At 41.6% G+C, this 27,569-nt stretch overlaps 2 protein-coding genes across 2 annotated transcripts in view; one reads left to right on the top strand and one right to left on the bottom strand.

The window, feature by feature from the left end:
- Nucleotides 1-6,081, top strand: part of bmp1a (bone morphogenetic protein 1a) — a 39,130-nt gene extending 33,049 nt beyond the window's left edge. Inside the window, exons 16-20 of the mRNA XM_059337425.1 lie at nucleotides 46-171; nucleotides 991-1,118; nucleotides 1,725-1,938; nucleotides 3,076-3,326; nucleotides 4,848-6,081. Of these exons, the coding sequence (XP_059193408.1) occupies nucleotides 46-171; nucleotides 991-1,118; nucleotides 1,725-1,938; nucleotides 3,076-3,326; nucleotides 4,848-4,982 (854 nt within the window). The 3' untranslated portion in view covers nucleotides 4,983-6,081. The remainder of the gene's footprint in view (nucleotides 1-45; nucleotides 172-990; nucleotides 1,119-1,724; nucleotides 1,939-3,075; nucleotides 3,327-4,847) is intronic.
- A 4,615-nt stretch (nucleotides 6,082-10,696) lies between these two features.
- disp3 (dispatched RND transporter family member 3) lies at nucleotides 10,697-27,153 on the bottom strand. The gene is made up of 21 exons (XM_059338126.1): nucleotides 26,971-27,153; nucleotides 21,732-22,724; nucleotides 21,430-21,649; nucleotides 21,182-21,318; nucleotides 20,923-21,057; nucleotides 19,995-20,155; nucleotides 19,681-19,820; nucleotides 19,469-19,560; nucleotides 19,214-19,378; nucleotides 18,699-18,860; nucleotides 17,712-17,858; nucleotides 17,486-17,622; nucleotides 17,202-17,371; nucleotides 16,972-17,102; nucleotides 16,492-16,676; nucleotides 16,267-16,393; nucleotides 13,662-13,807; nucleotides 13,391-13,550; nucleotides 13,140-13,253; nucleotides 12,660-12,832; nucleotides 10,697-12,001 (listed from the first exon to the last, which is right to left on the bottom strand). Exons 2-21 carry the CDS (start codon nucleotides 22,714-22,716, stop codon nucleotides 11,645-11,647), a joined length of 4,044 nt encoding a protein of 1,347 aa, XP_059194109.1. The 5' UTR covers nucleotides 22,717-22,724; nucleotides 26,971-27,153; the 3' UTR covers nucleotides 10,697-11,644.
- Nucleotides 27,154-27,569: the final 416 nt, after the last annotated feature.

The following is a 27,569-nucleotide window of genomic DNA, read 5'->3' as shown; positions in this document are numbered from 1 at the left end:
AAAAAAAAAACAGTCACTAAGGTTGTGTCCTCTGTGTTTCCTCAGACAAAGATGAGTGCTCTAAGGAGAACGGTGGCTGTCAACATGAGTGTGTCAACACCTTTGGGAGCTACAGCTGTCAGTGCAGGAGCGGCTTTGTGCTGCATGAGAACAAACACGACTGTAAAGAAGGTATTTCACCTCAAACTCTTGTCTCTTTGATATGTTTGCACTTTTATGCTTGTTCCTTGACTTATTGCTTGTAGGTGTAGGGCATCTATTTTATACAGGGATCGTACAAAGTCCTTAAGGTTTTGAAAATGCATCATTTTAACAATTATGTTTTCAAGGTTCGGATTATGCATACATTTGAACATACTGCTTGAGTTTCAACATAGTCTGGTGCTGCATCTACACAATCGATTGTGTATAAAACTTTTTTAATAATGTAAATGCAACAATTGCCATATTTATCTGGTGTATACTGGCATAGTTATGGAAATAATGATTAGACCACCCTTGTTTTCTTCAATTTATTGTTCATTTTAATGCCTGGTACAACTAATGGTACATTTGTTTGGACGAATATAATGATAACAACAAAAATAGCTCATAAGAGTTTAATTTAAGAGCTGATGTCTAGCCATTTTCCATGGTTTTGTTGATAATGATAATAATTTGGTTATTATCAAGAAAACCATGGAAATGGCTGGATATCAGCTCTTAAATTCTCAAAAAGCAGTGCATAAATGCATAATTCCTGCTTTTGGGGTATTGTGATGTATCGTAAATGATTGTGTTGCAATTTATTGAGTATCGCAAAATCAATAACATCGTAATGTGATAGTAACGTATTGTGGTTTAATCTGTGATTCCCACCACTAATTTATTTAAATCAGACTTGACATTAGGGTGGACGAACACATGCTTACTTGTGTAAAAAACAGTTTGAGTCTGATACATATTACATGATACAGAGGCCTGTGATAACTCAGTGATGTCTCTTCACAGCTGGCTGTGATCACACTGTGAATAGTGTGAGCGGCATCATCACCAGCCCCAATTGGCCGGATAAATACCCCAGCAAGAAGGCATGCACCTGGGCACTCACCACCACTCCGGGCCACCGCATCAAAATCGTATGTGTCACTTCCTCCTGCTCTCTGTATAATTTCACTTGTCACTCATGTGTTTATTTTCATGTGGCTTATTTGCGTAATTGAATTGCTAAATCCACTGAGGACATCTGTGTTTACTGTGCTGCTGTCAGAAACTGTTATCCCATCCCTAACGATGATGTGTGGCTCCCCCTTCTGTTATTATCTGTAGTTTTGTCAACTGTATCACTGACATGAAGTAGATTATTATAAAATCTTTATTATTTTCTTTGCATTCAGTGAAAACAAGTCAAACCTCAACATCTGTTAGTCAGATATGTATTGGTAAACTGTAGTTTACCTGTGTGATAAGAGAATTACAGTTTTATAAGTGCTTGAAAGTTTCTTTTAAATAACATACACGTTTCCTAAACGTGTTGGAAATTCTTGGAAAATATGTAATGTTTTCAAGGTTCAAAAAGTGCTTTTGTCACAGCTGTAAGGTGTAAGAAAAACTTGAAAATGCACCTTGAAAAGTGCTTGAATTTGACTTTGGAAAAGGTGTAGGAACCCTTCACATATGTCTATCCAGAGAATGTTATTCAATTAAAAAACAAGCAACACATTCATCGTCTTGTTTTGTTGCAGGCTTTCAATGAGCTCGACATGGAGGCCCACCTGGAGTGTGCTTACGACCACATTGAGATTTATGATGGGAGAGATGGGAAAGCTCCAAGTCTGGGTCGCTTCTGTGGCACCAAGAAACCTCCACCCATCACGTCTAGTGCCAACAAGCTGTTCATTCGCTTCTTCTCTGATAACTCTGTGCAGAAGAAAGGTTTCGAGGCTTCACATACTGCAGGTACGAATAGATGCTCAGATTCTCTTCATGTTTAAAGAGATAGTTTGTATTTTTTTAAGTGGGGTTTAGGGATGGAAATAATTAATCGATGATCGACTAATGGTCGTTAAGAATTTGGTCGATTAGGTGGAATTTTTAATCGATCTGTGTATTTTTTAATTTTATCTATGACTGCGTATCAGTACTCACTGAACTGAAACACAGCCGATCGTTCAGTTCTGCGGCCGTACATAATAAGCCAATGAGCTGAGAAATAAGTCGAATAAAGCTACAGTTTGCAAACTGAAAGTTGCAATAACAATCATAAAACACACAGAAATACAAGCAAAACTAGCTTACTGTATCAAACATTGCTAGCATGATATACTAGGTTTAATTTTATCCAAAGCAAATTTAAACACAACACAAACACATTTAAATATGCAGGATTACTGTGAAAGCTAACCTCATACCTCTTCGGGGGCTAAAACATAAAACATTGAACTCCTTGACGTTATCTTTACAGTTTAATCTCACTTGAGTTCGTTTTTACGACCAACTGGAAGTCTCTTTTCGTCCTTTCAAATAAAAGCGTCCGTTATAAAAACAGGCTTATGCATAGTACTGTTTATATATCTTTTATTTTGCACGTGTATTCATGGACTGGAGTATGTGAAAAAACATATTGATTAATCAATTAGTTAACGTTAAAGATAATCGAGTTTGCAGGTTCCTTCCAAATGGCCATCCCGAGTGGGGTTGTATGATCCACAGTCAGTGTATTAGCTACAGTAGATGTCAGTACAACAGTCAGTATCTTTAAGCTATCCCTTTAAGAAAAAACACAGTAGCAGCTTAGAGGAATTCCAGTAAAATCTCTAAGCCTTTGTATGTTTCGGGACATCCAACTAATTTAAGGTCAGTTACTCAGGTATCAGACCTTTTTTTCCCTCATGTAATTGCTTACAGGATTCTGTTTTTTTTCCACAATTCACCTCAGTCTGAGAGTGATTATGACTCATGTCTAACTACAGAGCATGTTAACGAATCATTTGTATCTGCATGAATGGTAAACCACACATGACCAGCTGTGCTACTTGTAGCTAATTAACGCTAGCCTACAAAATGTCCAACTTATCTCCACTCTTGTGGTCACAGAATGTGGAGGTCGCCTAAAGGCTGAGGTCAAAACCAAGGACCTGTTCTCTCATGCCCAATTCGGAGACAACAACTACCCCGGAGCCTCTGACTGTCAGTGGGTGATCTCGGCTGAGAAAGGCTACGGCGTGGAGCTCATCTTCCAGACTTTTGAGATTGAGGAGGAGGCGGACTGCGGCTACGACTACATGGAGCTCTTTGATGGCGCTGACACCAAGTCTCCACGGCTGGGACGTTACTGTGGCTCAGGGGTAAGAACATTTTGGCGTGGAAAAAACTGGTACTCGGACAAAAATGCAACCAGACACGTGTGCATCTCCGTTCCTCCTCTACTGCCTGTCAGTCTCGTCAACTTGTGCCACAACAAACATACAGTAATAATTAATCAATTAATTTCTAAAGAGAGATTACTCATAGTATACTGGTGCAACCCGACAGCAGCAGATGTTTTGTGGACCTTTCTTGTGTAACCTTTTCCAGCCGTTTGTAAAAGGTCAGCTTTGTAAACTACTTTGGGGCTTTTGATTCCGGACCATACTCGGGCTTTAATCGCTTTGTTAAAGTTGACGTGTTCCTCTGAGTTTGGGAGTGTCGCCGTCGAGGCAGGTTGTAGGTCACCACAAGCCATCGTTCCCTGGGTGCCGATAGCCTATCAGAGTCTTTGGCATCGGCTTGTAACAGCAAATTAATCAGCCAATGCTGAGGCTGCAGCCTGAGCCTGGAACAATGAGACCAGCAGGGAATAGAAACACAAGTTTCCTCAGGTCAGAGAACAGCTTGATTTCATTTACACACTTCAATAATAAGCTCTGGCCTTTTACTCACGCCTGTTCCTCTGAATGATTTGCTGGAGGGGACATAACACCCCCAGAACCCCAGGGAGCGGCTCCTCAATCAAGTTTCCTTTTATAAAACAGGTTGAAATAAACTGACACAATTCAGTCCAAAGTAGGGTGAAAACTCATTATAGTGTGGGGAGCCTTACTTTTAGCCCAAGGGCTTTTCTCAGTTAAATAGCAGACTATATTTTGCTGGGTGTACAATAAAACGTGAAGAGCACTTTCTTCCTGTGTTTTAAATCCCTCTCCCAATAAACCCAGACTTATGGGCTATTGTAGATATATTATTCATGTAATGAATGACAGCTTTAATCAACAGCACAGTGTTTTACAGTTGGTTGCACAAGCTTTGCCTGCTCTGACATCGCAGCACTCGTCTTTGTCGAAGCCACAGTGAGTGCAGCTGCCTGAGCACCTCCACCAAGTAATTATTTTTCCAGCATAATATTTGAATTAATATTCATGTGATACCATTATTCAAAACAGCCAGGTCAAGTGTTGCATATTTTTCTGTGCACACATAATTAAGTTAAATCCCCCTTTTTGTTTCACTGGAAACAGTTTTGCCGACTTTATACTCAAGACCGTAGAATTAAAATAAAGTGCTGCACAGTGTATGGTTTTGTTCAGGAAAGAAATGCGCTTGGTGGAGGAGGGAACCTGGAAATAATCATTGCAGTATATTTTATCCTCACTTCAATAGCAGCCAAAGCCTTAATCAGTATAAAGCTGGAAAGGGCCAGTCCTGGTCCCAGACCCTTACGTGGCCCCTGGCTGTTGCAGTACTAGCAGTCCTCTGCAGTCAGAAGCCATTCGTCATGGTCACTGATCTGACTTCACTTTCAGCATGTGAGAAGTCTTAGTTTTAATTGAAGTGCAGTCAGAGAAGCAGAAAGCGACAGCACAAATGAATCTGTTGTTTTGTCCTGACAGCCTCCAGAGGAGATCTACTCAGCCGGTGACTCCATTGTGATCAAGTTCCGCTCCGACGATACAATCAACAAAAAAGGATTCCACGTCCGCTACACCAGCACCAAGTTCCAGGACACACTGCACTCTCGCAAGTGACCAGCGGGGGCCGGAAGGGGCCGCGCAGGGCAGAGGGGCAAACGTAGGGGCCCCCAGGGGAGGCGCCAGCCCGACGCTCGGAAACCTTCGGCCACCAAGATGAATCAGACACGACAGAACAGCCGCAAGACCACCAACCGCACCTCAGCTCCTAGGGGCTCCAGCTCCCCCCACAGACTGTGAGGAGTAAAGCCATTCTGCAGTACACCTTGTTTTTACCTTTTTATGGTTAGGATTGGGGTGGGAGGGTGAACGTCTGCCTTAGGCGGACAGTAGGGGAAAATTTATTGACCCAGACCCCTCCTGATATTTTTTTGTTTGTTTCTTCTTTTTTTTTAAAAACGTGCCTCCTAATGAGAGGCACAAAGGAAAACAGTGGATTCTCAGGACCTGTAGGAAGGCAGGCATCAGCTGGACAGATCCCTGCTTTTGTCGGGCCAGCCCAGCCCACCACACCCAGGGGGAGGAGAGGAAGAGGAGGAGGAGTATGGGAAGGTCTCCTGCACTCCTCAATAATTGCTCTCCTCTCCTCACACTCTCATCCCCTTGGTTCAAGGATTCCTATCTGTAAGAGGATTAGATGGACTTGACTTGAGATTTTTGATACTGTATGTCAGTCAATTGCATGTAATTACAAGGAAAGAAGGAAAACTGTACAGTGACAACACCAGCATTTGTAATTGGCATTGTCCTGGCAACCAGTGGCAAGATTCTCGTTGTTACCATTAACAAGGAAATTAAGGAAGCAGTTATCTTATTAAAGGACTAATAAATGAATTGTGGTCCATGTCTTCTGGTTGGTAATTGCTTGCCTGATGACTGGCTATTACTGTACCTCCATGTATAAAGTAATGTGTATGATCTTTCAAAGGGAACATGTGCTTTTCTCAGTTCGAACCAGTTAGCACTTTACAGTGAATTGTTCCAAAATCATGAGCTTATGAATTTTTGTGAAATGCAATGCCAGTTCACTTATTTTTAAATGCATTTTATCTCTTATTCTTCATTGTTTTTTTTTTAATTGCTCCAATTAGTTCCTCAGGCATACTTGAACATTGTGTGTGCCCTGTAACATGGGGTAATAAAGATATGACTTATGTTTCAGTGTTGATTTACAGTTCTGATGTAAAATAATTTCTCTCCAGAGAAAATGCCTTTTCTTGGTACAATGAAGTATTTCTCAAGAACCAAATGAGCCTGGATATTTATTGTTATAGTAATAACATATATCATGTAAAGGTGGAAAGGTACTGTTGAAATTAGCCCTATAATTGCCTTCTAATGTATAGCCATTGGTCTATGTTGAATATACTATGTTGCTCACTCATTCCTTTTCTCCATTTATTTCTCACTCAACACGATAAGAATGATGTTGTGTGATATTGCAGCAGTCTGACATTTTATGTCTGACCTTTGTGCACAATTTTAATCGATAACTGTAAACCTGTTTTGTGCCATTTCAGTTAAACCACGGCCTGAATTGCACTGGCGGAGTTGCTCGTGGAGTACAATCGAGGACACATGAGTAGGAGGAAAAATACAGAACTGAGGGCTTAAATGGCACACTGGTCTGTGTTTTAAATAACTTTCTGACACCCGGCAAACACAACAAAAACAACGGAGCCAATTATAAATATCCCTTATTCATCTTATTATTGATTCACTATTTATAGATGGAGCTTGTCATTTCAGACTACAGAAAGAAAAGCATTTCTCTTTCTACCTTGCTAGATATTCATTCTCCTACATGTAACCTCACTCTCCCTCAGTGATTATTCCATTAGCATTCTGTAGTGCTTTTTTATAAGGACACAAGGAGCAGAGAAGAGTGGTGTAGTTGCACAGAAAACTGACAGACTGGCATGACTGAAATTGGCCCTGATTCTATTCGACCAACAAAAAGTGCTGCACAATACATGCAGACTGCAGTGTGGGTAAACACACTTTTAGTCCATGAAGCTGGGGATTGGGCGCACCCATTTGGAGGGACCATTTCTCATAGTGCTGCAACATCAGTTATCCCTCTGTGGCTTGATTCATTGCACCCCTTCCAGACAGATCAACAGTTTGTGCCTCTATCCCAAGACGCACCAAAGCAGGATGGTGAAGATCTCAAGCAGTTGCCTTCAATCTCTAGAGCCCTGGAGAAATGTATCCGTGCCAAGGTGCTCCCTTTGGCCCTTTGCATTCCTCACTCTTAGGCAGCTGGGGGGCGTGCACCACAGGACAGTCACAGGGACCCAGGGTCCTTTGCAGTGGTTTAGGCACATAAATGTGCTGGAGTTGCATGCGGTACACTTTGCCACCAGGTATTTTCTTCCTTATGTGGGAGGAAAACATGTCTTTGTCTGGTAAAACATCACTTTAAAATCATGTGGACCACAACAGGAGTACTAGGTCCAGGCTAAGAGGCTCCTTCAATTGGCCTCACCTCACCTTGCATGTCTCAGGGCAATACATTTGACATCTACAGAACAAAGCTATGCTTTCCAGCCGAAACCCCCTTCTTGGCGAGGGGAGACCAGGTTGGAAACATTTTGTAATTAGTGCAGGGAACAACATATGGACCCAGAGCATTTTTCTGTGCCTATAATGCTCAAATTCTGGCTAATTTGGCTGGATAAGGGGCTCTCCAGTCTCTCCCATCAAGATGAACATATGTTGCCATGGTCTTAGTGCAACATGATAATGGTGATGGTTTAGTATGTCCAAAAATATTTTTTGAAATGCCATATTATAGTATGTCCATAGTGTAGACTGTACAAAAATGCCAAAACACGTTGTAGAATAGCATGTTGATCATGGTAATGTATTGTATGTCTAAAAACTTCAACCAATCAAATGCCATAGTATAGAATGTGATGAATGAAAAAAATCAAACAAAGAAAAACGCCATAGTAAGCTATGGTATGTCCAAAAATGTCCAAAATGTCATGAAAAAGTCATGGTGTAGTATGTCGATTTTGTCAATTTTTTGAAATGCCAAAAATTGTTCTATTTTTGTCTGTTGATACATATTACAGTATAATCTGTTTAAAAATGACAGAAAATCACAAGATTTTGAGATGTCCAAATATGGAAGAAGAACAAAAAGTCATACTATAGTATGTCGATTTTTGTCACAAAAGGTCAAATTTTAATGCTTAAAAAAGTTCAAAATGGTTCTATTATAGTCTGTTGATACATATTATAGTATAATATGTTAAAAAATGACATAAAAACACCAGATTTTGAGATGCCCAAAATGGAAGAAAAAAAAAGAAGTCATAATAGCCTGTCGATTTTTGTCCCAAAGGGTCAAATTTTAAATCTGCTAGAAATGCTAGAAATGGACCAATTACAGTCTGTTGATACATATTATAGTATAATATGTTAAAAAATGACAGAAAAACACCAGGTTTTGAGATGCCCAAAAAGGTAAAAGGTAAAAAAAAGTCATACTATAGCATGTCGATTTTTGTCAAAAAAACTAAAAATGCTCAAAATGGATCACTTATAGTCGTTGATAAATGTTATAGAATAATCTATTAAAAAATGACAGAAAACCTTCAGATTTTAAAGATTTACAAAAATGGAAGAAAGAAAAGGTCATATTTTTAGAAATGGACCATTTATAGTCTGTTGATTTAAATATGACAGAAAAACACCAGATTTTTAGATTGCATTTTTATGCATTTTTAGGTGGCCATGTTGGGGAGATGAACACTCAACCACTGACCCAAAGAAAACACTATAATACAGACAAATCCATAGGATTTATTAACAAAGAAATACAACAATATGATGCTATACAATTCTATTGTAATCACATTGTTGTGAAATACTCTGACTTTTTAATGACAGTTTGGACATTTCTGGACAAACTTCACCCATTTTTAAAAAACTTTTAACTTTCTAACTTCATAGTTAGTAGTATAGCATAGTAAGTCATAGTATAGTATGGAGTCAGTGTTGTTAATCCAGGTCCATCCTCATTCTTTATCTCTTGGATGACAGCCAGAGTTCATTGTCACTTTGAGTCTTGACAAGAAGATTATGTAAGAGACGACTGCTGAGTGCCAACATGACTGTTGGTATCATGTTGACCTCCTGCTCATGCATCAAATCCAGGTTTTTCCAATGGCCTCTGGCAGTGATTCAGTAGTTATAGAACCTTACTTTTATGTGCAACTCTCCATCTCTGGTAACAAAAAACACTACGATAACCAACCGTATGCCTCTGGCCATTGCTACTGAATAGGGGCCCCATCAGTTGTGACGTGTTTTTATCAACAATGGGGTAAGAGTGGAACAAATATGAAAAATGGATATACCTTATTTTCTTATCAAAGTTTGTGCATTTGTGTATAATTTTGTGTTTCTGCTGCTTAGAAAGCTATTTACCACTGCCCCAAAACCGGATTCTAATGCATTCTATCAGAAACAATCTGCACAAAATTTGTTTTGATATGCAATGTTGTGCTCTTCGTGATAGAGCAACTCACAGGCATGTCAGAGCAATTAGAAGTTAGTTATCAAAGCATTTGCAGATCAAATTTTGCCCTTTTGCAGCATTGGAAGTACTCCAAATATGCATGGCAGGCTCATGGACTACTTCGAAAAGGCATATTTCACATTCATGAATAAATAATAGTTTCCTGAAAGGTGCAGGTACATTACCTTTTTACATCGAATTGGCTTCTTTTGGTGATGTAATTTCACATTTTCTTCCACTACTCAATCGTCTAAGTAGATAGCAGCCATTTAAATTATTATGTTCTACATTTGTGTATGTGAATCAGATATAAATGTATCTCATTTTAGTTGATTTAGAAATAGAGTGATAAACACAAGTGTCATTCAGAGATTGAGAGAAATGTGAGAAGTGTCTTTGCTCCAGTAATGACAAAGTGTATTTCAGTATCAGAAAACATATCATCTTATTTCTATATACAACAGCTACACATACTTATTTACAGGAAAATGTGATTTCCTCACAAGATGTGGTACTGTGAAAATCACCTTCACATTTAAACAAATGTTAACTGACATTCAGACTCTATATAAGTTCCTCCAATGGTGGAGGAAATGTGCTTTAAATTGGCAACACAGTTTTCTTTTTGGACTGCATCATTATAAATGTGCTGCTGCTGCTGCTGTACAATAACACAGAGGACTCTCTGGAACAAAAGTCTGCCAGTGTGTTTTTTTTCCTGCTTTTCACTTAAAATATTTGTTCTGTTTCCATCACGATGAGCAGGACTGCCACTGTATGTAGAACAGTCGTCCTTTTGTTTAATGACCAACATGAAACATTCATGCGCTGCAATTCGATGTAAAATCTGAGCCGATTCACATGAATAATTAAAGACAGCCAACTGGAGATGTGACGCCGGCTGCTGTAGCTCTCCCAGTAACGATGTGACTGAAGGCAAAAAGTGACAGGTTTTCATCCTGCTCCGCTGCTCCGTTACATAACAATGCAGAAGAAAACCGTGCTGAGCTTTCACAAAACAAAAGACCCACTGCTTTCTGCACCTGTTTTATTTGACATTCACAAGAAACACACACACTAAACAGAAATTTACTGCTCTTGCCGCAATTGAGTCAGTACCTCTCCCTTACCATTATTGTGTTATGCGGTTTGACAAATGGCCCTCATCCTCACTGCGGGGCAGACTGGAGCTGGCGTCGATGGGTGTTTGAGTGGTGCTCTAAATTTGTGTGAGAGCAGAGGAGAGAGCAGAGTTGGACACAGTGAGAGCCTCGGAGTGAGGCGGAGGACGTGCAGAGGGTACACCTGAGGAGCTGACAAGAGGTCTCTTTCAGTTGGCGTTAATAACAAAAATAGAGATGTTGAAGCTGTTTGAGTTCCAACATATAAACATGTGAAAGGGTCAGAAAAGAGGGTGATATCTTGTGGTAAGTCTTGGTATACACAACTCTTCAGAACAAGTGTGTGTTGGCAGCATCAAAAGTTCAGTTCAGAATGTGTGAGAGGAAGATACCGAAACGTTTTACATTACATTTAACAAAACTGTGCACGGTAAAAACTTGACTAGTACAACTTTTAATCCACCCACATCAGGACATCATAACCTTTGTTACAAATGTGGCAGAGAACACATTCAATTAACAACTAAGAAAACACACACAAAAAAGAAAATCTAACAAAAGTGATGTTACACAAGATGTTCATGAATCATGGGAACCAGTAACACTTATAGTCATGGACGTCAGAGAGCGGCGCCCTGCCGGTGTTCAGAACAGTCGGCGGCCCTTCACAACTCAATGAGTTACACTATTAAAATCTGTGACTCAGCCAGAGTTTCTCAATGATTTCTCAATCATCCCCACCTCTAGGGTGAAGACGCTATCAGATCGAATAAATACCTCAGCTGAATCATCACGTCAACCCACTTCTGTGAGTCACATTGTCATTTACAATATAGTACTTACAATCCACTGATCAATACAAGTGAAAAATATGGATTTTCTGATGAGAAAAGACTTCTAATTAAGTAATAGATTCTGACATCTTTGTGCTATAAAGAACCAGATCATTTCCTGATCTGATATTCCTGCCAAACATGGAGTAAAACTGAGTGCGTACAGTTCTCATAGTGTTGCGTACAGAGGAACTCCCCTATCTGACATCAGTGTGAGTTGGCGGACGGTTGTGTTTACGTGCTGATGGATTGCCAGGCCACCGCTCCCAGCTGTCCTCCCACCCAGCACAGAGCCGCTCCCAAGGCTGCCGCCGCCATCACAGCCAAGCTGGCCTTCAGCACAGCGCCGGGGGGTCTGCTGAACCGCGCGGGGGCCATGCACGCCAACATGGCCACAGTCACGGTCAGGGTGAACAAAATGGAGACGGCGGTGTTAATGGCCACTATCTGGCCAAACTTGGCGAAAGGCACAATGACACAGAAGAAGAGAGGGACTGTGGAGATCACTGTGGTGACGGCGCTGGACACTATGGCAACACCCACATGGTTCACTGCCTCCAGGGTCCGCCTCTGCCTCTCGGCCCCAGGCTCCTGCAAGCAAAACACAGCTTAATAGGAGAAGCGGCTCCTCTATATTCATGAGCCTTCAGGGCACTACTACAGGGAAAAACATTGTTTTTTCATGCACTGATCAATTTTGAGGTTTGGGGCTATTTTTCTCCTATGAAATGTCTTCTTTTAGAATAGTGGAAAGAAAACATCCAAAACATATATAGTCATCACAGGCATCTTTAGAAAGTTCCCACTCTCCTGCACAATATTATGTGTTGTTTCTTGTTGTTGCTATGAATTATATTGAATACTCTGTGATCAAATTTTGTTTTGACAGTATTTTCTGATTTCCTTCAGTAAAAAACGTATATAATATATTAACAAAATAATGTAATACATTTGAAATTTGCTTGATCCAATGTTCAGATTTATGTCCCGGAAATAAATGCAAATTGGTATATATTTAATGAGTTAACACCTTATTTGCATATCTAAACATAAAATTTCAGGAAAAATTGTCTCAATGTAAATAACAAACTGGGGAAGTTTGTGGTGATATCTATAAGTTAAAACATGACCCTATTCACCTGTATTGTATACTTAAATCCAAAATCTTAGTCATTAGCTTAAACAGAAAATATGCAGTGGAAGTTTTATAATTGCTTATAATTGCTGAAACAAACGTCTACACGCGTACCAAATTACAACCAGACGTAGAGGGCATGGTCGCCCCGGCCAGCAGGTATCCCTCCACCAGGTGCAGACAGTAATCCACTGAAGATCCCACAAGTATAGACAGAGAAATGGCCTCCACTGCTCCCATCTCCCAACCAAGCCAATACATAACTGCCACCACCAGACAGATCACTCCTGTTGAAAGCCAAAAACTCTGACATTTTAAAGGGGGCATATTATGAAAAGTCAGTTTTTCAGTGCTTGTGCGCATACATTTCGGTATCTGGAGGGCCAGCCCAAAAACTGTGAAATAGGACAACCTGGTGATTTTTTTGTGAGCTGCCTAGATCAGAACACATGTCCAAAAATGTGTGGACAACATGTTCTAGCAGAAACCCAAGTATTGACCTCAAAATTAGTACGATATATCCCCTTAAAATCAATTTCTGAGTGTCTAAACAAGTAATTTCCAAACCTGAACAAACAATTTTTCATCCCTTACCTAAAATGGTTATGAGCACTGGGAGCAGCAGCAGAGGATGTGCAGTAAACACGGACACAGCTGCCACACAGATGGCCAGAGACAGCAGAAGACTCCAGAGGGCACTCTCCACACCTACAAACAGACCAGAGAGCAGTATACGATCAGATTTGTACATGCTGCTACTCTCCCTCACTCCTGTGGATTGATTCCTCTTCAGTTTGCAAGAAAAAAACACTTATCTTTGACACACACAGGCACTTCTCACTCACCTATAATCTCCATGAAGATTTGCTTCCAGTGCTCGCAGGTCTGGAAACCCCTTTGCAGAGCAGAGGACTGCGGGAGGGTGGCGAGCTGCTCCTGGATGAAGTTCTCCCACTGAAGGAAGTCGGAATAGGTCTGAAAGGAGGATTTGCCCTTGTATGTGGTCTTGGGAGCAGAGAGATAGAGTGTTACACATGGCACCAGCTGAAAGAGAACTGGAAATTTGCTGCTCTGTGATGTGGGAAACATGAAAAGCTGAAAGATGAAGGAACTCACAGACTCAAAGGCCATGGACAGCCAGCGGACCTTGCCACCGTGCATTCCCACCGCTCCGTGGGAGAGCTGCCCCGGGAGCAGGTTGGGCTCGGGGAGAGAGTGACACTCAGGATGGAGCAGAGGCAGAATAGATGACAGTTTATTACCTGAAGGAGACAGAAGAAAGGCCATTAGCTTAGCATTGGAGTGTTTTTTTTACCCAGTTGTTAAGCATATTATATCCCAGTTTTGTGTCTTAAATAAGGGCTAAGAGCTGCAACTAGTGATTATTTCATTACCCCATTGGCTAATTAGGGCCCGAGCAGTGAGCAATGGATGGGAACTGTCATTTAAAATTGAACCAGTAATGCGCTGTAATTGTTTTGTGTACAAGGTCTCCACATTGAGCTGTGGCTCACCAATCAGTCTGCTAGACCACTTTACTATTTGGTTGACTGAGTTTTTATTTTTCAATGAGACGTTGCCGTCGGGGTGTGTGCGTTACAGGGGCCAGTCTATACCACCCCTATGAATTTCATTGCCTTAAGTGTTATAGTGTGGCCACGGTACCAAATATGAAATTAGACTGCCTCCACAGTGCCACCAAGGGGCCGATCAATAAAACCTTAAAGGGTTATCCTCAGGAGGGCATTGACAATAATTGTACCAAGTTTTGTATAATAATGCACAAACTATCCCTTTAATCCTCATACAGTGTCTGAAGGAGGACTCTTAACTGATATGTATAAGTTAAAAGAGGCAGGTAGCAATGGTGGAAAGTAACTGTACATTTACTCAAGTACTGGACTTAAAGTAAAATTTTGAGGTACTTTTATGTACATTTTATGTAACTTTATATAACTTTATATTCCACTACATACACACCGGTTCCCCTCCTGCGCATGCGCGGCCTAACCGCGCTTCTGCGCATGCGCGGCCCCGCTGTGCTTCTGCGCATGCGCAGAAGCACAATGCACATGCATTGCACATTGCGCAGAAGCACAATGCACATGCATTGCGCAGAAAAAAAAAATATATATATTTTTTTTAATAATAAAAATTAAAAAAATAAAATAAAATAAAATAAAATAAAATAAAAATAAAAAATAAAAAAAATAAAACCCCCGCAAATAAGTAAAAAAAAAAGGCAAGAGAAGTAAAAAAAAAAAGTCAAAAAAAGTAAAGAAGTAAAAAGGACAGTGGTGGAAGAAGTATTCAGATCCTTTACTTCAGTAAAAGTACTAATACCACACTGTGAAATGACTCCACTCCGCTAATTTTAACTACCTAATAAACTTTTAAGTGGTTTAATTTATAAAAATGGGTAATCATTTTAAATGTATCATGTTTTTCATTTTAAATCTTGACCTGAAAAGTAACTAAAGCTGTCAGCTAAATGTAGAGGAGTAAAAAGTACAATATATGTCTCAAAATGTAGTGGAATGTAAAGTTATATAAAGTATATAAAGTTACATAAAATGTACATAAAAGTACCTCAAAATTTTACTTTAAGTCCAGTACTTGAGTAAATGTACAGTTACTTTCCACCATTGCTACCTGCCTCTTTTAACTTATACATATCAGTTAAGAGTCCTCCTTCAGATACTGTATGAGGATTAAAGGGATAGTTTGTGCATTATTATACAAAACTTGGTACAATTATTGTCAATGCCCTCCTGAGGATAACCCTTTTAGGTTTTATTGATCGGCCCCTAGCTGGCACTGTGGTGGCAGTCTAATTTCATATTTGGTACCGTGGCCACACTATAACACTTAAGGCAATGAAATTCATAGGGGTGGTATAGACTGGCCCCTGTAACGCACACACCCCAACGGCAGTATGCCCCGACACGCGTGTACTACGAGGGCCCGTTCAGTACTGCTTGCAGTCCTAGTTTATTCTTAGTTTTATATAACAGGAAACTGAAAATGGCCATTACAATTTCCCAATCTCTAAATTAGCATATTGATGTTATGTACAACCAACAGTCCAAAACCAAAATACTCAATCTGCTATTAAAAAGCAATAAGAAAACCAGCAGTCTCCACATTTAAGAAGTTGGAACCAGTGCACATTTGGCACTTTTGCTTAAAAATGACTTTAAAGGAGCAATGTGTAGGATTTAGGTGGATATTATGGGAAAATGGAATATAATAATCATGTTTTCACAAGGGAATAATTACCTGAAACTAAGAATTAATGTGTTTTCATAGACTTAGAATAAGCCCTTCATATCTAAATAGGGAGTGGGTCTTCTTCCACAGAGTTTGCCATGTTTCACCATGTTTCTACAGTAGCCCAGAACGGACAAACTAAACATTGGCTCTAGAGAGGGGCTTTCATGTTTTTATGTTACTGGAGGGGCCATCATAGGTTCTTTACATGCTTGGAAAAGGAGGGGTGAGCAGAGAGGTAGCCGGTTAGTTGCAATCTGCAGCCTCACCACTAGATGTCACTTAATGCTGCACACTGCTCTTTTAACAATTGAATTGATGGATTATTTTTGGTTGATCAATTATTCAATTAGACAACCGCTTTAGCTGCAAAAAGATTCTAATTATTGTTATATGGTATTTTATGCCAAAATAAAAAGATTACACTCTGAGGTGTGTTACTGGGTGTTACCTGAAGGCAAACACTGCGCTCCTCCCGGCTTCACAAGTTGTGTGTTTGCACTAATGGCTTTACAGATTTTGCAAAGATGCCCCATTTCCTGGAAAACATCAAAGTCTGGGTCCAAAATAATGCTGCCCTTTGGAGAGAATTAAACACAATGTCAACCACATGATAATATCATTTAAAATATTTCTGATGATTATTGAGATACACTGAAACAGGTGTGAGGCTCACCATGTCTCCAATAACGTGGTTGTCCCTGTGTTCAGTTCGGTTGACTCCCAAGATGCCAAAGACAACAAATACCATTGCCCCGGTGTCAACCAGAGGACGCACTGCTGGGTGGCCACATGCACCGCCACTGCATGGGTTGAAGCCAAACGTTTTGGATAGCTTCGTTTTGGCAGCAGAAGAGGGATCTTGAAAATAGAACCGGAGGGAAATCTCTCAACAGGCATTTATTTATACAGTGTAAAAATATGTGTACAACAGGAGCACTGTGGAAAATCCTCCAGTGGGTTCAGACGGTGCCACTTTAAGAGGCTATATTTGATAAAAGTGTTATATCACTGCATGTATTTTTAAGACTCAACATGAAAATGAAAAAGACATTTCAGCCGTGTGACACATGGAGTGAAAAAATAGATTTGTTGATGGGCTTACAAACCGCCGCTATAAGCCGTTAATGATTATTTCTGACAGCAGCTAACTCACCACTGGGAAGAGGAATATAAAAGGTTCCCTTTGTGGGTCCATCAGGCCCAGAACTGATCCCGCAGCCAGGCGGGTTGACACACACGCGGCTGGGATGAGGTCTCAGGCGGCGCTGGGCAAAGCATAGTTTTCTAAGAGGGGACAGCAGAGCAGAAATGACAGATTATCCACTAAAACAACATGACAGACCATCTAACTTATGCTTTGATCTTTTTTCATTTGTGTTTCACCTGCTGTGCAGCTGCAGAGATGACGCTACATAAAAGGAAAACTCTGGCGTCCAGCCATGACGGAGTTCACATGAGGTGGATGTCATCATCCAGCTGGGGTATGGGTGGTACACATGGGAAACACACACTGTCATTCTGGTGGTGTAATTGCCTCGGGGCTGATTATAAGCCTATTCAGATAAAACAAGATAAGTTATAAGCCGCTTTAGTGGCCCATATCACAGTAGGGAGACATAACATTACAGCTAATTATATTACTGTTATTACTTTTTTTGCTCTCTGACCTGAAATGATGACACCTCTTCATGCTCTGTGCTGCACAGCTTCCACGGTGAGGGAGTGCTGGTGTTGAGGGAGAAGCGGTAAAGAGTTGTAGAGGCTCCGAGGTCCAACATTGATATGTACACTGTAATTAAAGAGCCTAAAAAAGCACAGCACAGAGTAAAATATTTTATAAATGAGGAGAGGTTTGAAATAAAGAGGAAGCTTTTTATGTACTGAATGTTTTACCTGTTTGGTTAGTGCTTGAATTTGGTTTTCCTGAGCTCCGAGGAGCAGCGAAAGTAGTTGTGCTTGGGTTCTGCTGATGTGTAGAGAACTTGAATGCTGATGCGGATGTGTGGGTGTACAAAGGATGGGGCTTTTCCATGAACACACCTGCAGAACAAAGCATGCAATAGGCTTAGAAAATTATAATGTATATGACGGCCATTCCCACGCTAATTTTTTTTCCTAAGTTGTTGCAGCAATTTTGGGGTAATATAAACTGTTACACAAATTTGGTGTTAAATTAACACATTTTTACCTTGCGAGAAGTGATAAAATTGGTCAAAAATCCCTCATCAGTTCCTCAATATCACATTAAGACACTAAAAACGTGGGGAACAGCATAGAAAAATCTAACCTGTGATTTAGTTTCAAAAACTTTCTGCACTTCTGTTTCATGGGTTGTGATTATCTTAGAGGTCACAACAGGTCATTTAATACAGTGAGATAATACAGTAAATACAGTGAACTTTGAAAGTGTAGTCATATTGCAATGAAATGGCTACTATGGGGACTAACATCATCAGAGATTAATACAAGAATCCACAAGAGTCTCAGTTTTCCAGTCATACATATATATATATATATATATTATACTGCATGAGAAAAACTGTATGTTTTTTTCCCCCAAACTGCATGGGACTAGGATAAAGTGGCATTGGGAAAGTCTGTAAAGGAGAGACTTGTGGGTTCCCATAACACCCAATTTCATTCAGATATCTTCAGGGGTCAAGGGACCCTTTTGAAAATGGCCGGTTTTCCCTCACCAAAATGTTGTCTTAATTTAGAGCATTATTAAGCCCACTTGCTGATAAGATATCACAACATGGTTGTTACCACTGGATTACTTACGTCCGCTAGTTTCATATTTTACCAGTATGTAGAGCTACAACTGAGCCATCTATAGGCTTTAAAAGACAGTTAACTGGTGTGTTTCTATCACAGTTTCACCTGAGCACATGGGGCAGGAGATGCCCTGGCCGCTAAGGTTGCTCCTCAGAGCCAGCAGAGTCTGGAGGTTTGTGTCCCGGCGGAAAAGAAGGGGGGCGTGAGTGGCTGGCCTCAGGAGACCGCAGCACCCGGCAGATAAGAGCAGAACCAGGAGGAAGACACCTGGGCCGACAGGAAGACAATGATAAATGATGGCAGAGAGGAGGGTCTGATGGAGTAGATAGAGCAGCTGAGAGACAGATCAAGAGCAAGGATCAATCACAGTCACTCCCTAAAAGAGGGAGGATGAATACTTTGTGATAGGCACTTGCTCTTCCTCTGACAGGCTAAATCTCCTCAGGGCAGACTCAGATGAGTTGGAGGTTAATCTCATGTCTAAATCATAGATCAAGATCTTGGCTGGCAATATCTGTGAAACCAAACTAGAGAAATATCTCCCTGATCTTTTTAGGTTTTCTTGAGAATAAACTGCCGTGTCAAGTAAGTGAGTTCTCAGAGTTTATATCAAATCTCACCAAGAACGGCTTTCCGTCGCTCCACAACTGGCTCTGCCACTAAGTGTTTTAGGGCCCATCGGAGATTTGTGCTCACCACACCCACGTGCTGCTGCCCTGAAGGGGACAGAGGTGTCTCCACTGACAGGGAAAGAATGGCCGCATCGCCGTCTGTGTCACAGGAGCCTGGGTGAGACAAAGACAGGGGGCTTTGTGGTGTATGGATAGCAACGTTTTACAACCTAGACTCATTCCCTTTCACGATAATAATCTCACCTGGCTCCATCTCCACTGACAGGAGCGCCACATCATCATCCTCATCTGACAAAGGGCCATGGCTCGCTGACAGGCCTGAAAACAGCTTCCAGCTTCAGAGGGAGGAGACAGTTTAGGGAGACAGACAGCTGAAGGGATTACAATGCTCCCGTGGTGTCTCGCACAGCATGCACAAATAAAATTGCACAAATAGTAAGGAAACAATGCCTCACCAATTCAACCAGGCGTGTTCCTGAGCCACCACGCACTGAGTCCAGATACACAGGGCGGCGGGCATCAGGGCAGAAACCCAAAGCCAGCAGCAGCTGACAATGAGGGCCATGAATAGGCCGAAGTCATGCACGGCTGGGATCTAAGTGTCAGTGAAACGAAGCACAGTGTGAAGGACCTTGAAACATTTAATTTGTGCTTATCACATGAAAATGGTGTCTGCTGAGAGAGGCACTTCTATTCATCCATTGCAGGGGAGTCATTTATACTCCCTGTACAGATCCTATTAATGGCTGCATTTCTCCTCTATGATTACCTGAGAGAAGGTGTTGGCAGCATAGGCAGCAGCAGTCGTGAAAGAGGTGAGGAAAGTAGCTCGACCAGCTGTTTTAATTGTGTAGATCATTCGCTGCTGCGGTTGACGCAGATGAGAAGCCTGTCTGAAGGTGCTGATGAACACAAATACATCATCCACCCCTGAGCAACAGTGAGAGAACAAAAGAGCTGCTTTATTACATTTTATGGCAAATGGACTGTGAAAAAGACGTTTTTTTCAAGCTTTGAAGGAATTTTGGGTTTGCCATTTTGGGAAATACACTTTTCTTTTCATTCTTTAGTTAGATAAGACGACTGATACCACTCACATGTCTGAACAGTAAATGTGAAGCACTAGCAGCTGGTAGCTTGACGTCTACAACTGCTAGAAGACATTATTTTATGGGGTTTATGTGCAGGACTATTTCTTGGCCCAGTGGTGACAAGACATAAGGACGTCCAAGAAATATTCCTGCACAAACCCCACTGCTTAACCAAAATGTGTTTTTACACTTTTTTTGCATAGATTAAGCAAACAAAATATAACGTTTTAATTGAGCCCCTTTCCCACTGGACAAAAAGCCCACTACACCCACCAACATCTGGCTTTTGTTTTTAGTGGGAGAGGCTACAATGAGACAATAAAAATGACTGCAGTAGTCACAGGTATGTAATGGAAACATTACACCCATGTAAATATTTGCTCCTTTTGTGGTGCTATGAGTTGATGAGGATTTTATCATTGTAGCGGAGCCATGCAAGCTGCTTTCCACAGATTTCAATCTTCAGCAGCTGCTGCCTCTAGCATCATATTTAACAAGCCGACATGAGAGTGCTTCTTCTCATCTAACTCTCAGCAAGAAAAAAAAAAGAGTATTTCCCCAAATGTAAAAAAAGAAAATAAAAATTGGGCATTTATTTTCCCTTACCAATACCAATAATAACAAAGGCTGCGACTCCATTGAGAATGCCTAGGTACCTCACGCCAAAGACAACATGGTACAAGAAAAGAGCCATCAGGCAGCTCAGTCCAATGCTGGCGAGTCCGAAGAAAGTCAGAAACACTGCAGAGACAAAAAAACAACAACAAGGAGCTTGTAAACATTGATATGCAAGCCAAGAATTTACTTTAAAACTGAGAAATGAACACATTAATACAAGTGGAATAAAGAGAAGGTCATACTGTACCAGAAAAAGAGGTAAGGACATAGACGAGCAGAGTAATGCAGGCTCCACTGATGACAGCCAGCATCATGTCATTGTGGAAGGTGTGTCTCACCTCATCATCAAACAGCTCAGTTCCCCCGTACAACACTTTCACTTGGCTGGGAGCAGATACAAATTATATGTAATGCATAAATCATATCGCTATATTGCAGCAAACTAAACCACTACAAGGAATATTGATGTAGTGTAATGAATGGCCAATATTGCACCTGGTAGATTGCTTGGCCAGGATGTCTGCATACTGAACGACAAAGTTTTTGAAGCGAGATCTCTGCTCGTGAGCTCGGTCCTGCAGGGAGTAGTAGGAAGGTAGAGGTGCTCCGAAGTGAATCTCACTGCGTAAAAGGGAGGAGGAGAGATGCTCGGGGGACAGACTCTCATCCACATACCAGTAGAACTGTGGGTGGGTGATGGCCAGACTCAGAGAACCTGGGAATATATAAATCACCACTGTTAGCAGGACTCTTTAATGTATAGCTATTATTTTCTAGTTTCTTCACAGTGGACTCACCTTGAATATCAGCAAGATCTGGGCCCATGCCATCATAGTATATCTTCCCTCCTCTCTCACTGGGGTACAGGTAGGACAGGAGTGAGCTGGGTGGGGAGCAGTAGGATGGTCCCAGAGGCAGATCCCTCAACATCTCCAGAGGCTTCCAGCAAAACTGATGAAACTGTGGGTGCTGCATGAGCAGCCGCTCCACGTGGTGAATCGTCTGCAGGCGTTCAGGGGTGAAGATGTTGCGATCGCCTTCCCCTTGAGCAACAAACACCAGCTCAATCCTCCACAGGGCCTGGCTCTGCAGGTAGTAATTGGGCGCAAACCTGCGCCTCCTAATGAGCGGCGAAGAAGAATTTCCATCCCATGATGTCCCTGCTTCCTCCTCTGCTCTGTGATTTGAGTTCTTGTGCTTCTTCATTTCCTCCTGAGCCAAATCAAGCACTGTCCTTTTATCTGTGCTCTCCAAGGCCTCTGTCTTTTGATCATCTCCTGCATGTAAAGTGTCATTTTGAAGAGTGGAGGACCTTACGCCCTCATTATCTGTCCTGTTGAACACTCCCTGTCTGCTCAGTCTCTCCTTCAGAAGCTCCAGCAGGGCCTCAGACTCGCTATTATCTAAGTCTCGCCTACGTCTGTCCCAGGATCCCAGCTGAGACTTTACAGCTATCGTGAGGGCGTCGAAGCGCTCGGCAGAGAAGTGACTGTGAACCTCGAAGGCACTGTAGGAGAGGTCTATGTCCAGAGGAGGGCAGTAGAGGAGCATGTAGGCAAACAGGGCACATGGTAGTGAAACAACTACCCCTAAAACCACTCCACTGGCCCAGGGCTGTGTGTACACCCACCCCACTGCCCTCCACAGTCCACACACCCTAGAGAAACAGCTCTGTCCTGCTGCATGTGCGACTCCATCCTCTTCCTCCTGCTCCTCCAACTCATCTTCCTCCCCTCCCCAGCTGGTCTGAAATAGCAGCGGCTCGTCATCCTCCACATCCATGCTGGCACCTGTCAGGGACACATAACACCACTTGATCATTGCTCATTTAAAGTAACACCCCTTTCTCTCCACGGGCAGGAGCACAAAATAGATGTTTCAATTGCCGGTTGTTGACATGAACATCAGACAAAATGAAGGACAAGGTAACTTCCAAAAGTTGCACTCAGCAAGCAAGGACGTGAGAATTAAGTCTGTCCTCAAGCAGCTGCCGACAGGACTTTCACTGGCAGATCACAGGGGGAAAATTGAGCAGGGGAGACCTTTTTCCTCAAGGTCTTATAAGAGAAAATGGTTGGCTAAGTCCCGCTTTGAGATGCTGATCACAAAAGCTTTGGGGTGAGACAGGTTAAAAGCTGTGATTTAATTCTTCTCTCTGTCAGCGTGTGCGAGCCATTATCACCCCGAGAGAGTCTGCTGGTGGCTTTCTACATATCAACAGTAGCTGTGTCTGCGCTGCAGCAAATTAAATCATCTCACTTGTCTAATTACTGACAAGAAGAGCGAGTGGGATATTAGAGTTGTGGAATAAGGGGGGGGTTATCTCCTGTGATGGGCAGCCTTTGAATAATAGTGTCAATAGGTGACACTTTTTTTCCTTCTCCTCTACACACCAGATACTGCAGTTTGCATTCAAGTGGCAGTGAGCCCGCTAACTGCAGCAATTTATCTATTCTCTTTAGAGCAATGCTTTAAGGTCAGCCAGGTAAGACAGTGAATCTTGATTATGTGTAAAAGATAGCTGCACTCAGCTCTGTAGCTGAAGTGAGAAATCCATCATAAAAGCGAAGAATTTACAAATTATACCATGTAATCGATATTTGTAGAAATGATTAGGTTTCTCAGAGTTAGAAAGCAAAGAAGAAAGACTCTTGAGAGACAAACCCTGAAGCTGAAATAAACTGGAGGCTTGTTGATTTATGAGATTTTCGTTTGTGCTCTTACACCTGAATAAACTTTATTTCATGGTAGAGCTAAAGGAGAAAATGTGCTGCTGGAGAAAATCACCTTGTGTGCGGTCACTGTGTCCACAAAGGCACCAATTCATTTGTAAAGGAGCATCTCATGGATGTGTTTCATGGCCACATCATTAACAGCCTCGGCTCCAGACGTTGTTACTTTTCAAGGAAGACAATGTTCAAAGTTCTCAAATTCACTGGACTTACATATGCTAATGTAGTTTTACGCTCCATTTTGCCTTTTATAGAAGAGATAAGAAAGCCTGTTGAGTTGGAAACCAAAAGCTCCACTGTGCCTAATACTCTGTGAAAAAAGGCTTATTTGGGGCCATTTTTAAATCTGCACAACACTTCCTTTTATTAATCACCATGTCATCCTACCACACAGACAAGGACACCAGTGCACCTTTTAATGGGAGAGCAGCAGACCAGCATCTGCCCACGCACTGTGAATGTGAATCTGCTCTGTTAGAGGACAAATTAATTGATGGTGTTGGGGAGTTTGGTTTGAAAGTGTGAAAACAGAGAAGGAGATATACTACCTCAATGAAATCATCTGATTATTCTTATTATTGTTATTGTTATTGTTACTTTTGGATCTCAGTTCCTTTTATGTCTTAAATAACAAGGAAAGGAAATGTTTTAGAGCCCAACTAAGTCAACTGATTTTATCGGCCAATATTGTCACTTTACAGACATATCGTTTACATAAGCTATATAATTTACTTCTGTTTATTCTTTCTATTTTCATTCCAGCTCTAAAATTAACAACATCAGCCATTGTATTGATAATTTGTGAATGTTTTCCCGCTGCAGTCGATATTGGTATCACTCTCAAAAATCCCATATCGGTCGAGACTAATTTGTTTTCCGATTCAAAGGCTGTAATTTGGTGGCATCATTACTGGTTATCTGCACCCATCGTGGGCTGTTATTTCAAAATGAGCGTAATTATGTTGTTTTCCATAATGCCATAATGAAAGCCGCCTTATTTTCCTCTTCAAACATATTTCTGTCCAAGTAATGTGACCAATTATGTGACAAAATCTTTCAGAAATACGTGAGATATTAAACGTGCATTCAGAGTAAATGAAATGGAATACATCTTTGGTAATTAGATTATTGTAATCCTGTTACATTTCATCATCTCTGCCTCTCCAGCTTGTTTTGATGATGGTGCTCTCATCAACACAAGATGAGAGGAGGCACGCAGACGGGCACAGAAAGATGATGAGAGAAGTGGAATGGAGGGAAAGAAGAGCCTGGGGAATGACTGAAGACACACAAACACCAAACCGTCACTCATCAAATAAACGACCGGCACCTCAAAAATCTGTGAAAAGAAATTGTGCTTTTTTACTGCTTAATATTCATGGCAAAAAGCTAAATGAGAGGACTAGAGGCAGATCTCCACAGCTTCATTTCTGTGTCCGTTTCAACATCAAAACAGACTGATGAGAGGTGCAGATGTCAAAGTCTGACAGTTTGAGAAACTCATTAGTGACTGATATGTAAACTTAGTGCCTTTTAGACATCAAGGCAGAGCTCAGTGCTGTATACTAACCCTCTATTGCCTGCTGTTTGCCTTGCAGCAGACAGCATGCAGGTACAGTCAACGAAAGATAACTACAGTGATGCACGGCCTTAGGGACACATCCTTTTCTCTCTCCTTGATGAGTCTAACGCTTCTTTGCATACCAGAGCATTGCACCTCATGTACAATAATTATGAGCGGTGTGCAGCTGTAAGGCACTGCGAGCGGTGAAGAGCCTGGTATGACTAATGTGTTTACAAGCTCACAGAATTGTTCAACACCACTATTTTTCTGCAAAGATTAAGAGAACATTGTCGGTTTAAAACCCTGTGCAGGTGTGGATTAAAAATAGAGTGTAATTTGGCATCCCGCTTTCTGTATTTATTGGAATAAACGCCGTCTCCCTTATGGCTCAGGCTATATTAAGGGGCTGTGTTTCTTCGTCTATAATGGAGTTTTACCCTCAAAATTGAGATAGATAAATGCACTCACAGGCCCGGAGTGAACATCTATTTGCAGTTGTTGAGGTATGAAATTTTGTATTTATCGCTTGAAAAGATAAACCTCACCTTGCCTCATGTAAGACTCAATTCTGAACTTTGCCACCCAGGTAGTCATGCTGTACCTGCCTGCATGTACAGCCGTATTTGATGCGCAGTGTTTGTCTTATATGTCATGTTCAGCCAGTTGTAAAGAAAAGGGAGGGTGAACCGTGAACTCCACTAGATCAGATTTTCGTATGTATTTTTTCTCCCACAAAAACATGAATAAGCAGAGTGTCAGCATTTTTACCCTCCACTTCATCTCTGGATTGTGTCGGGGACTTGAGGTGGGAGCTCCGAGCAATCCCAGCATGCTGTGAGCCTGAACCCTTCACCTATAATAATCTCTCTCAACATCTCTCTCATCCTCGTCATCCCTCACTCACTTGCCCTTTTTCCTTCCTTCAGTCTTGCTGCCTTTTTTTTCCCCATGTCTCCATCTTGTCCACAAAGGTGAGAGATTTGTTACCTTCATTATTGACAGCAGCTAAAAATAACCCCACCCTCCTCAGTTTTATCTCCTCTCCATCTCATCCAATATGGATATCACATGCTGCCTGCTGCCCCACACACATCCAGCCTGGTGTAAACTCAGCAAGCATACCACCTCATTTAAAGGGGCATTGATTTCACCACGAGTGCACTATGAATATATTCCTTATGCATGAGCGCTCAGCAGTATGTTCATAGCGGACGTGCCTTCTCTCCTTTACGCACTGTGAATCAGGAGTCCGTAGTTCAAGTCAAACTCTCGAGATCCATTTGCACCTAACAACGCTGTTCATTTTTTCATTGTCGATGAATTCATGCTCACACTGAGGGAAGCGCAAAGCTGTGTGTACGGAGTGTGCGAAGCATCCTGGGGCTGTATCATGCAATTTCTCCCACTCTTCTGAATAAAATGTTGTAAATAATCCCCATACTACAGTGATGATAGTTTGTTTTTCTCACAGCATACAAAGCAACACATTCAAACACATAATGAAGCTTAATTCCCCAAACTTCAGAGTTACTCTGATGAACAAGGCTTGGATTCTGAGCTATCTACAAGCAGATGGGATGAGCTTTTTATTGATTTGTTAATCTATTTTTACTTTCTTTTGCAATCCCTAGATAACTGCAGTTTACTGCCTTCAGTAATTAATATTTGTATCAATAAATCCAACAGAAACAAATGGATGCCTATCAAAGCAAATGCCTGCAACATTGAGGAGAGTCTTACCTGATGAGACGAGAATTACAGGTGGAGCGTTCAGGCCTACTGGGTCCACTTGTAATGTGCCGAACTTGTGCACTGCAATTTCACCTCCTCCATGCTCTGGTGTGGAAGAAAAAAAGAAATCGTGCACTGCTTTATTTCATAGTTAATAACTCATCAAGAGAGAGACAACGGGGAAACCCCCCACACAGAAGAGAATGACACAAATCCACCCCCCCCCCCTCACACACTCCACAAGAATCTTCTAATCTCAGCAGTTAATAATGTGTTGTTTTCTTCCCCTTTCTCGTGCACCCTCCCCTCCTCTCTTACCCGGTTGTCCAGGCGACAGAGTCAGTGAGAGACATTTCTTCCCAGAAGCTCCTCTCTCTCTCTCCCATGGCTTTGTTCAGCTTGCTCTGCTGAATGGCTCACCGGTGAAAGAGATCCGAGGAGGGGAATGCAGTCAGAAAACCTTCTCTGAATCACTGGAGGGCGGCGGGAGAGCCTGGAGGGATTTTATAAAAAATATCTAAACGTGCCTCTGGCTTGTTCCACTTTAATTCAGCTTGTTTGACGTGACCAAAATGATGTAGTTGTCACGATGCTGCAGCCGAGGCCCC

The sequence above is a fragment of the Centropristis striata genome, chromosome 7 (assembly GCF_030273125.1).
Source record: "Centropristis striata isolate RG_2023a ecotype Rhode Island chromosome 7, C.striata_1.0, whole genome shotgun sequence".
Classification (NCBI taxonomy): domain Eukaryota; kingdom Metazoa; phylum Chordata; class Actinopteri; order Perciformes; family Serranidae; genus Centropristis; species Centropristis striata.
This window is presented reverse-complemented; position numbering and strand designations above follow the sequence as displayed.

Excerpts from the sequence above, each read along its gene's own strand:
- disp3 (XM_059338126.1), bottom strand. The coding sequence starts at position 22,716 with ATGGATGTGGAGGATGACGAGCCGCTGCTATTTCAGACCAGCTGGGGA. Across the intron at positions 21,650-21,731 it reads AGATCTTGCTGATATTCAAG|GTTCTCTGAGTCTGGCCATC; the intron begins GTGAGTCCACTG and ends ATATATTCCCAG. Across the intron at positions 17,103-17,201 it reads TCTCTGCAGCTGCACAGCAG|AAAACTATGCTTTGCCCAGC; the intron begins GTGAAACACAAA and ends GTCCCCTCTTAG.